We start from the raw sequence: 10877 nt of genomic DNA, 5'->3' as shown, positions 1-10877 counted from the left end.
ATTAAACACACAACAAAAATCCTGCTTCAAGTCCCCTGCGTGGGGACTTCTTAGAAAGGGAGCGTAGCCCTAGTACTGGTTGGAGGACTCTGGAGCCTGCGAGGTGCGCCTGCGCGGTGCAACTGCGCACGTGTTCCTGCTGGAAGATCCCCTCCCCCCTGTGGCTGGAAGTTCCTGAGCATGGCCTCTGAAATGGAGTTACAAAACTCCGGGGTCGAGGACGGTTTCACTCACGTCACTCGCAAGGGTGGCCGGCGAGCCAAGAAGCGGCAGGCTGAAGAGCTGTCTGCAGCCAGGGAAGGCGGGGACGCGGGTCCCATGGACACGGAGGAGGCCCGGCCCGCCAAGAGGCCCGTCTTTCCTCCCCTCTCCGGGGATGGGATCCTGGTACTGGGGGGGACCGTGGGACAGGAACAGAGTAGAGGCCAGAGGGAGGTCAAGTTCGAGTTCTCTGGGTGATGTTGAAACTGCAGGGGCTCTTCTGGCGTGAGTTCTTAGAGAGGAGACGCCGGTGAAGTTTGATTCGTTCAGATAAAGGAAGCTTTGTGTGTGTGTTGGCGGGGAGGGGTTCAGGTGTCATTTTTTTTTTTATTTTAACTCAACCCCCGTAACTCCAGACATCTTAGTTGTGTGGTCTTTTATTGTAGGACGGGAAAGCAGAAACGAGGAAAATTCCAGTGCCAGCTCACAGATACACACCATTAAAAGAGAACTGGTTGAAGATATTTACTCCTGTTGTAGAACATTTGGGACTTCAGATACGCTTTAACTTGAAGTCGAGGAATGTAGAAATCAGGGTAAGAATTCCAACCATTTCCAAATATACTAGGGTTTCTCCTGCAGGGATGAAAATGGATGAATAGACTTTCCTCGGTGGGACTGATTTTTGTTAAACGGCTGTCTTCCAATTTTCTAACTTAGTGAATTTGCACTTCTCAAATGCCCTCAGAGTCTGCATTTAACACGTATATTAGTTGAACTCATAAATTGAGTCTGAAATCGTATCAAAATACTGGTTATGCCTTTGCATATTTTTTACAGTGTTTGGTGTTGAACTGAAAAAAGGCCAAGTGAAGAGGTTGTCATAAACAGAAGTTTGTAAATAATGAACTGAATGAAGTACTTGCTGCAGAACAGGCAGTATAAATTTTAATGGTATTCTTTTGAGGGAAAGTGTATTGTTTTAGAAATAAGTATGTTTTATACATACATATCCTTGTTATACTATCTATATTTATATGTCCGTATACCTCTATATATTGCATTCCATGGTGTCAACCAGGAGTTAGACAATTAAAATTAGTTGACTTTGGACTTCTTTTTCTGAGTGCCAATTTCGTATCAGAATCAAAGGCCAAAATTAATTATAATCTTCCTTTTTGAGGATTGTTAATACTGTCATCAGAATTGGTATAGACTCATCTCCGCTGAGGGACTAGAATAATGGAATAAAGCTGAGAGGCGCCACTCTAAATAGTTGGTAAAGTTTAAAGTACAGAACTAGACAGGCGACTTCATTGCCACTTTCATTCCAGTTTTTACGGTTTCATGCCAAAACCTGTTTCCTGGTAGGTTTCCCTTGTTTCATTGCTTTACATCATCTTTCACCACTTCATCCTCAGTGCCAGAGCCAGATTAATTTTCCCAGACCACACTGCTTTTATTATGATATCCTGGCATCTTCAGTGTCACTGAAGGGTAAGAGTTAAGTTTTGACTGAACTTTTCAAGTAGGAGTCCCAGTCCCAAGGTCACCTCACTGTCTTTTTGAACGTTTTTATGTCCCTACATACAGATGTCTTACCTCTCTAAGGCCCCCCTCCCTACACCCTTTGTCTTCCTACCTCAGTTCCATTCACCTTCCAGGGTCTAGCTCAAGTTCTTTCTCCTTTGTGATCAATCCATTTTTCAGTCCTGTGTTCGATGTCTGTACTCTTGCTGTGCCTAGCTGTCATAGGTATTGTAGCAGCATCAATTTGGGTTCCACAAACATTGTCGATACAGTTATGTGCCAGACACAGAGGGGTGCTTTAACATGCACCACATCATTTTGGTCCTCAGGACAGCCCTGTGAGGTACATGACATATCCCCCTCTTCCGGATGTGGGGAAACTGAGGGTCATAGGAGTTTCTTGGCCAAAGTCATCAAGTTGATGAGTCAGTCTTGGTGCTAGTAGGGACCTCTCAGGATCTCCTTCTCTGACCTCCTTGTTTTACAGATGAAGACCTACAGTATCTGTGGGACTTGCCCAAGGTCACATATAGGATTGCGACTGGGATCTGGTTTTAAATGTTCCATTATACAACCCTGTGTGGTTTCAAATTTGTCACATACGTCATCTCCTCAAATTGCGGGTCTGTGTGGGATAGAGGAAATGACAGTTTTGCCCTCAGACCTGTGTTCTGATCATACCATTTTACCTTTTAGTACTTTAATTACCTCAAATATGAAAGCCTTTATATCACTTAATATTCAGGGTTGCCATGAAGCTTAGAGCTACAGTACGTTAAGCACCTTTGTAGCACATGTCATTTATAGTGCTACGCATTTCATGAATAGCTGCTATTTCTGTGATATTCAAATAAACTCCTTAACCCATTCTTGGTAGTTAGTGTTGGAGCTGTTGCTGTGGGACGCATCAGCACATAAGTGGTGACTGAAGTCAGGAGATCATGACTTGCAGGGAAGGCCGCAGGGGAAGAGAAGAGAAGAGGACTAGCTTGGGTGTTGACGGGACGGTCTGAGAACGTTGAAGTCCAGTGTGAGTGCAGTTGGGCTGTGCCGGAGGAGTCTCGCTGTTAACCCCCAAGTCAGCTCAGTCTTTGAGGACAGTCGGTCATTGGACGGTCTTTTGGTGGAGCTCTCTACCTCTGGATCTGGGAAAGTTTTGTTTTGCAAATTAACCACAGTGCTTCAGCAAAAACTGGGTCATGGCGAGTACATTGGGGGAGGGTGGTGGTGAAGGAAATTGCAGTGAAGGGAAAGATCATTCCTAGTATTCTGTTAGAGTATTTTTCATCCCCACCTATAATTTGTGCCTTTTTTAAAACAGACTTGTAAAGAAACCAAGGATGTTAGTGCGCTGACAAAAGCGGCTGATTTCGTGAAAGCCTTTATTCTCGGGTTTCAGGTGGAGGTGAGTAACTTAATGACATCTGAAATGGAGGCTTGACAAATACTCAGTATGAATGTTTCAGTGGGTTGGGGCTCTTTTCCTAATTTGAGTTTTCTAGTTCTGCTGTTTGTGAATTATAGCTTGACAGTCATTCTGAGGTATCTAAATGGAAGGACTTCACAGTATTTATTTTTCTATTGTAGGATGCACTTGCCCTCATTAGGCTGGATGATCTCTTCTTAGAGTCTTTTGAAATTACAGATGGTGAGTGTATGGTGGTCTTTTATTATGAAATACTGTACTTTTGAATTGCTGACTTTCTTGTTTGTGACTCTCAGCTTTCTAATAGCATCAATTGAGCTCTATTGTTAGCAGCTTTTTTAAAAAAACCGTATTCCGTGTCTGTTAGTGAGGAAATTTTATTAGTGATTGAACTTGATGTGGAAGTGGACGGTGTACTGGAATGGCTTGCTTCTTAAGATCTTCCTTTTCCTATTTAGTGAAGCCCCTAAAGGGAGATCACCTGTCAAGGGCAATAGGAAGAATCGCTGGCAGAGGAGGAAAAACCAAGTTCACCATAGAGAATGTGACACGGACGCGGATAGTTTTAGCTGATGTGTAAGTATGTGATCTTGAGAAAGTAACTTGTAATTTATATTTGCTCTTTTGCTGGTTTTAAAAGATCATAAACGTATTTTTGCATAATATTCCCACTAAATCTTTGTAAGCATATGGTTCTGGATGAATAGGTAGTTGCCTACTTCAAAAGCAGATTAAGTTAGGAAAATCTTAGAAATTCTATCTTTTTTCTCGATTAGCAACAAAGGAAATGTTTTGAACCATTATTAAAAGAAATCACATGACAGGTGAAAATTTAAATAGTATCTCGTAGGAATCTATTAGGTCGGTAGAGTAAAGGGAAGAGTGGTTTGGTTTATTTGTTTTTTTAAAATTGGTTTTTAGAGAGAGAGAAGGGAGACAGAGAGAGAAACATCAGATTGTTCCACTTATTTATGTGTTCTTTGGTTGCGTCCTGTATGTGTCCTGACAGGAGATCTAACCTACAACCATGACATACTGGCATGACACTAACCACCTGAGCTACCTGGCCAGGGCGCCGAGTGGGTTTTTTAAATACCACTGTGAGGCATTCTTTTAATATATATATATATAAAGTCCTTTGTTAAAAGGAAGGTGATTAGTGCACACTGGGTGAAAACTATAGGATACAGTCAATGTGAACGTAAATAAGATGATATGGACTTAAAAGTAAGGGTGCAGGAATTCAAGCTGGGATTGCCCCTCTGTGAGATTGAAGCTGCTCCATTGCTAGGTTGGGATTACTGGCTGTTGGCTCAAAGATTACATAATGCCATGGAGTTGGGAAATGAAGCAGTTAGCTCAGAGGAGGAGGGGAGGGATCTGCCTGCTACTGAATCCAGAAATAATTTTATTTCAAGTTGTCTCATCTTTGCTCTAAACTGAGGGGCTCTAATATTTTTTATACTTCCAAGAATAACTATGATACTACATTGGTGGCCCTCTTTACCTGAGGACAGGTGTATTATAATTTTGATCTTTTATGAATTGAGTCTAGAGTTAGGAGTAGGGAGCCAGGGGGAAAGTTTTTAAAATATCACATATAGCCCTGGCCGGTGGGCTCGGTTGGTTGAATCATTGTCCTGTGCACCAAAAGGTCACCGGTTCGACCCTTGGTCAGCACGTGTACAGGAGACAACCATCAATGTTTCTCTCTCTCTCTAAAATCAATAAATGTATCCTCGGTCAAGAATTTAAAAAAGTAATAAAATGAAATATTGTATTTAGCTTTTTAATTTGGAAATCTAAAAATGTAACTGATTTGCTAATCAGATTATGGGTAGTACATCATGTTAAATTTGTAAGTGTATAAGTTCAGATTTACTAGTTGAATTAATTTTTTTTAACAGCCTTATTGCTGTATGATTTATGTACAATTGAATTCACATGTTTTAAGTATATAGTTCAGTGAGTTTTGGGCAGAGGTTCCAGTCCTGCAGCCCCCTTCACTCACACAGCTCTGCCACCCCAAAAGTTCTCTGTGCGTCTTTGCAGCCCCACCTCTCACACGTATTAATTAATATCTTGTGTCACTATGGTTTTGCCTTTTCTAGAAATTCACAGTATATAGTCTTTGGTGTTTGGCTTCTTTTAGTCAACATACTGTTTTTGTCTCTTCATTTCTTTGGATGTATTAGTAATTCCTTTTTCTTGCCAAGTACCAGTCCATCATGTGGATATATTGCATTTTGTTTATCCATTCACAGTTAGTGGGGAAAGTTTTCAGTTTTGGGATTGTTTTCAGTTTTGTACTAATATCAATAATGTTGCTATTGAATTATTTTATATCTTGTGTGGTTGTGTTTTGTTTTTTGTTTTTGTTTTTACAAATAGAATTACACTACTCAAAATTAAAGAAATGTACTATTTCATAGTTTTTGCTATGAACAGGCTAATTGGAAACCTACAAGTTGAACAGTTTATATTAATTACAATAAAACCGTAAAGTGAACTGTTACATACCTGTGTTATTTTTGATGAGCTTCTAATTTGGCAAAATACAGTATAATGTGAGCAAGATAAAAAGCTGAAAACTATTTGTTCCCGATACACTCAGTATATCAGATGGGAAATCATGCTGCCCATGTATCCTGGGACCTACATTCCATTCCAACCACTGCCTCATTACTTTCATTGTTTTAGTAGGAAAACTGACACTTTACATATTCTTGCTGTTTGAGAAGTAATTTGTTCGAAAACCAAATCACGCAGGTAACTTGATCATACAGGTATCAGTATGAAAGGGTTGTCGGGTTGAGAACCAAAGTTTTGTTCAAGATGTGAGACGTTTGAGAACCAAGGTTTGACTGTAGTTTTTTTTGTTTGTTTTGACAAAATAAACATAAAATTCCCCTTTCAAAGTGGGTTCTTCGCATATTTGCAGAGTTTTGCAACCATCATCACAACCCTTACTGGGAATCTGTATCATGATTTTTCAGAGTTTCTGCATTATAGGTCTTAGTTTAAGGAAATGCTTTTTGTTGCTAATTTGTCTCACTTCTTTTCTTGCAGGAAAGTTCACATCCTTGGCTCTTTCCAAAACATCAAGATGGCAAGAACTGCCATTTGTAACCTCATCCTGGGTAGTAGCAGTTTATTTCTTTGGTATTTTCTTTGGAAAGTAAGGAACAGGGTATCTAGATGAAACCAGATTTGTCCATCAGTTTATGGAAATGTTAAATAGCAAATAGAAACTCTTGGGGATTGGCAACTCTTTGTGGGACTAAGAGAAGGTAGGAATCCTTTTACTTGGATTTCATGCCTGTTAGAGAAGAGAAAGGCTTTATTGGCTTCTATTACTTAAATCTTTGCTGCCTTCCCCTGATGAGGTGCACAGAAAAGCCACTTTTTAGCAAAAAGGGAGCTGCTGATCAACATCGGTCAGTTTAATCCACTTGGTCCCATTTCACATGGGACAGCAGAGTCAGTAACTTTGGACAAGAGTTACAGGAGTGTAGCCATTTGCTACACTCCTAAGATTCTCCCTTGATGCCCAGGTCTTTTTGAAATATTTTGGCTCTTAGGATTTAAATTTGGTTTTTTAAAAAGATTATTTAGGTATGGTATGGTTTCCTTTTTAGTCTTTCTTTTGATTTAAGATAGATCCAATGGAAAATTTTCTGTTCTTTTTTAGAGTTTTGTAGACCATTTTCTGTGGAGCTTCTATATATATCAGTATATTTCTGTAGCTAAATTAGCTTTTTTCTTCTCTACAGGAAATCCTCCATCAAAGGTTTATGGCAATATTCGAGCTGTGGCTAGCAGAGCAGCAGATCGATTTTGATTTCAAATCAGAGACTTTTGTCTTTGGACTCTAAAGACCTTACCCTTTATAAGTGGTCACAAGAAGCCATGAGAAGGATTTTGCAGTCACTTCAAGCCTACATCCCTTCTTCAGTTCCCAGCCAGAAGAATAAACAAAAAGGAAAAATTTGACAATATTCATTCAACAGCTTTGAGTATAATTTAAGTATCAAACTTCAGTACCATGATTATACTTAACATTAACTTACCTTTTTTCCATTTTAAATTACATGTAGTATATTTGCATACTTTTACTTCTCTCATTTGGAGGGAAAATTCTTTTTCTATATGAATTTACAAGTTTTTTCCTTACAAATTTATGAATATTTCTTCTCTGAGTTGTAATTAAAGACTTATCTCAGAAAACCTCTCTGAATCATAGCCCTTAATACTGAGGGGCGTGTCACTGTTTTACAGTCAGGTCATTCATAAGCAGCAGTTTGGCTGGACTGTGTGAACCAAAAAGGCCAATCTTTGTACTTGTTTTACTACTTGTAAAATTAAAATTAAAGGCCTGTATCACAAGGTTGACAGGAGGAAAGAATGTTTTTTATAAAAGTGTATGTGTTGGGTTTCTTCTAAGTAGTCAAGTATGATAGAACAACGTTCTTAAACCTAAGAAAATGTTCTTCAAATGTAATACATTGTTTTAACTAGTGCCTGCCTATTTAAATATTATCTGATTCAGTTTATGCATTTTTTAAATGTAAGAACTCACTTCATTAAACTTGTGTGATACATTTGCTTGTACATCTCTAGAACCCGACCAAAACTCTTTAATGGAGCATTTGAAAGTTCATGTAAGAACCAGAAAAAGTATTCTTATTAAGCATGTTTCCCTGATGTCAGTTACATGTGTCACTGTCCCAAACAACTTTATACGGTGCATGGGACTGGTTATATTAAATGGTTGGGATCCAGTGGGAAATTGCTGGAAAAATTTCCAAAATAATTTTTTATCCTCCGGCAACACAGCAGTATGAAGAGAGTATATAATAGTAGTAGGTCTCTTTACTCATAAAACTTAAAACACTGAACTTTTATTTACATCTTGAGTCTTGGGCACCTCCTTGGTTTCGTCCTCCCTAGGGGATCAGTACTATTTGGGGTTTGATAGAGAGGCAAAATGTTGGAGGAAACCCAACTGATTTTTGGAATGGGAATGACAAAGAATTACAGGTAAATCTGACTAATCTGTCACAGTGATAGTTGATTTTAACAACCTGGATCAGAGCATTTTGAAAGCTTTCTATAAGGCCTGGACACTTTAATACCTCATCCTTAGCCATGCATATCCATGTTTCTATGGCATTTGTCATGCTCTACTGTAATTATGTCTGCCTTTCTCCTTTGGATACTCAGTATCTTGCAGTTTCTGACACAACAATTTACATACTGGCTGAAGAATGGGCCTGAGGAGTATTTTCCTACTAAGTGGCTGATAAGGGAAAAGACCGAGGTGTTTCTTAGTCATTACAGAAGATCTGGGTTTCATCTCATGCTACCTAGAACTGGGATGGAAGAGAAGCAAGCTCATGTTCATTAAGCATCTGGGAAAGATACCTAATTCCTGATCTCAGCCATGCTAAGGTTGGGCCAGCATGCTTAATGTTAGATTACTGAGCATACACAGCGACAATGTATTGTATACAACCATCCTAAAACTTGGAAAATGCTCATACTGTGCCAGTGTTACTTATTTGGTCAAAGAAAACAAGTAAATCTTTAGGTTTGAGAGAGCAAGGACTTGCTAATTTGATCTGGTTAGCTGATAGATTTATAATGACCAAGGGAAGTGAAAGGTTGAAGTTGCAAAGGACTTTAGCTGAAATGTTAGTTAATGCAATGAGTTGTTGAGCATGGGGGAATTTTTGAAGACTAAGATTAATATTTTCAGGCACAGGAGTTTGAAAAACACAAGTCCTGGCAACTCTCCAGAAAGATTGAGGTTTATTTTCACTATCTTGTTTATTTTAAACTGTGGTAAGTCCATAACGTTTACCATTTTGGCCACGTTTAGGTGTACACTTCAGTAGCATAAAGTACATTCACATTACTGTGCAACCATCACCATCTCCAGAACTTTACCTTCCCCAACTAAAACTACCCATGAAACACTAACTCCCCATTCACCCCTCTTCCTGGCCGTTGACACCATTCTACTTTGTCTTTAATTTGACAACTCCAGGAACTCAGAAGGGGAATCATACAGTATTTGTTGTTTTTGTAACTGGCTTATTTTACTTAGCATAATGTCTTTAAGGTTCAGCCACATTGTAAGTATGTCAAAATTTCCCTCCTTTTTAAGCTGAACATTCGTTCCAGTGCATAGTACGTGTGTATAGTCACGCACATTTCAGTTAGTTTTCCTTACTGACTGAAGAATACTACCATGAATGTGGGCGTACGAAACGTGAGGGTTCCTGCTTTTAGCCTTGGTGTGTACCTGTATGTGCAATAGCTGGATCACGTGGTAATTGTTTATATATATATATATTTTTTTTTTTTTTTTTGAGTAATCAAGTTTTATTTTCCACAGCCACCGCTACTAGCAATGGAAGTGTTTTAATTTCTCCATTATCATGCCAGCAGTGCTACTGGGTATGAACTGGTATCTCAAAAGTTTTGATTTGAATTTCCATAGTGACTAGTGATGTTGAGGCTTTTCTTATGTGTAATTTGGCCATTTGTATTTTTATCATTTAATTTCTAGAGGGGGGGGGAGAAACATCAATGTGAGAGAAACACTAATCAGTTGCCTCATACACACGATGGCACTGTGCCTGTGACCCAGACCTGTACCCTGACCAGGAATTAAACAGGTGACCTTTCACTTTGCAGGCCAACACCCAACCAACTGAGCCAACTGGGCAGGGCATATATATTCTTTGGAGAAATAAAATCCTTTGCCCATTTTTAAAATCAGGTTGTTGCTGAGTTCTTTATGTATTGTGGACAGTAACGTCTTACAAATGATTTATAAGTATTTATTCCAATTCTGTGGGGTGCTCTTTTACTCTGTAATCTTTTCTACTCTTAAGAGCATTAGAGCCTGGTGAAGAAAGGAACTAGGACCTAAATGAATCTATTGGTTTATGCTTAACTAATTCTATACTAGGACAGTCTAAAGGGTCAAAGAATCCAGTGTGTAACATCTTCTACCGAATACATAGCTGACCATATGGGTGTTCTGGGTATAAAACAGCCCAACAGTTTGTAACTCATGTGGGCCAGGTGTGTTATTTACCTGGCCCAAGTATTTCAAGTCCTTATTATAGTGCTAGGCATTGTAGTAGAAACTACAAAATTTAAAGTCTTAAGCAAAATACTAATTTTTACCTTTTGAAGAGTAACAAAGTACTAAAAATTTATTAAAGGCTAGGCAGAATTCTAAACCAAGGCTACTAGTAAAGAAGGGACACAAATCCCTGCCCTTGTGGAGCTTTTGTTCATTTTATTTCCATAATTTGGAAATATATAAAATACGTAAGTGTATTATATCAGAAGAGGTTAAATGCTTTTGGAGAAAAAAAAAGTGAGATGAGGGAGGTTCTGGTATAGTCATATATTTAAATAGGGTGGCCAGGAGAGTTCCTGTTGAGCCAGGACATACTTGAGCAAAGACTTGGGAGGGATTAGCTGTGGGACATCTAATTAGCTGTAGGGGGAAGAGGCTGCAAAGGTCTGTACAGGAAATCAGCCAAGGGCTCCAGGAACTCCAAGGAGGCTTAGAGGCTGGAAGCAAAGGAAGGAAGGGTATGAGGAGCAGTATGAGAGTGAGATAGGGCTTTCTTTGTAAGTTGTAATGACTTGTGTTTTTACCCAGTGATAAAGCAGATTTATTTTTACCTATGCATTA

General features: G+C 39.1%; 1 protein-coding gene across 1 annotated transcript; it reads left to right on the top strand.

Annotated features, from left to right (window-relative positions):
* The first annotated feature begins 134 nt into the window (after positions 1-134).
* PNO1 (partner of NOB1 homolog) lies at positions 135-9412 on the top strand. Its single transcript, XM_054586871.1, has 7 exons — positions 135-387; positions 648-797; positions 3053-3136; positions 3319-3379; positions 3616-3733; positions 6227-6297; positions 6931-9412. The coding sequence occupies exons 1-7, from the start codon at positions 181-183 to the stop codon at positions 6996-6998; spliced, it is 759 nt and encodes a 252-aa protein (XP_054442846.1). The 5' UTR covers positions 135-180; the 3' UTR covers positions 6999-9412.
* The last annotated feature ends 1465 nt before the right edge of the window (positions 9413-10877 follow it).

This window comes from Pteronotus mesoamericanus, unplaced genomic scaffold (genome assembly GCF_021234165.1).
Source record: "Pteronotus mesoamericanus isolate MK-2021 breed Mesoamerican mustached bat unplaced genomic scaffold, CSHL_Meso_final contig_98, whole genome shotgun sequence".
Classification (NCBI taxonomy): Eukaryota; Metazoa; Chordata; class Mammalia; order Chiroptera; family Mormoopidae; genus Pteronotus; species Pteronotus mesoamericanus.
This window is presented reverse-complemented; position numbering and strand designations above follow the sequence as displayed.

Bases quoted from the DNA above. Each gene is read 5' to 3' on its own strand.
- PNO1 (XM_054586871.1), top strand. From the start codon at position 181: ATGGCCTCTGAAATGGAGTTACAAAACTCCGGGGTCGAGGACGGTTTC. The intron at 388-647 runs GTACTGGGGGGG...CTTTTATTGTAG, and splicing joins TCTCCGGGGATGGGATCCTG to GACGGGAAAGCAGAAACGAG. The intron at 3,734-6,226 runs GTAAGTATGTGA...CTTTTCTTGCAG, and splicing joins CGGATAGTTTTAGCTGATGT to GAAAGTTCACATCCTTGGCT.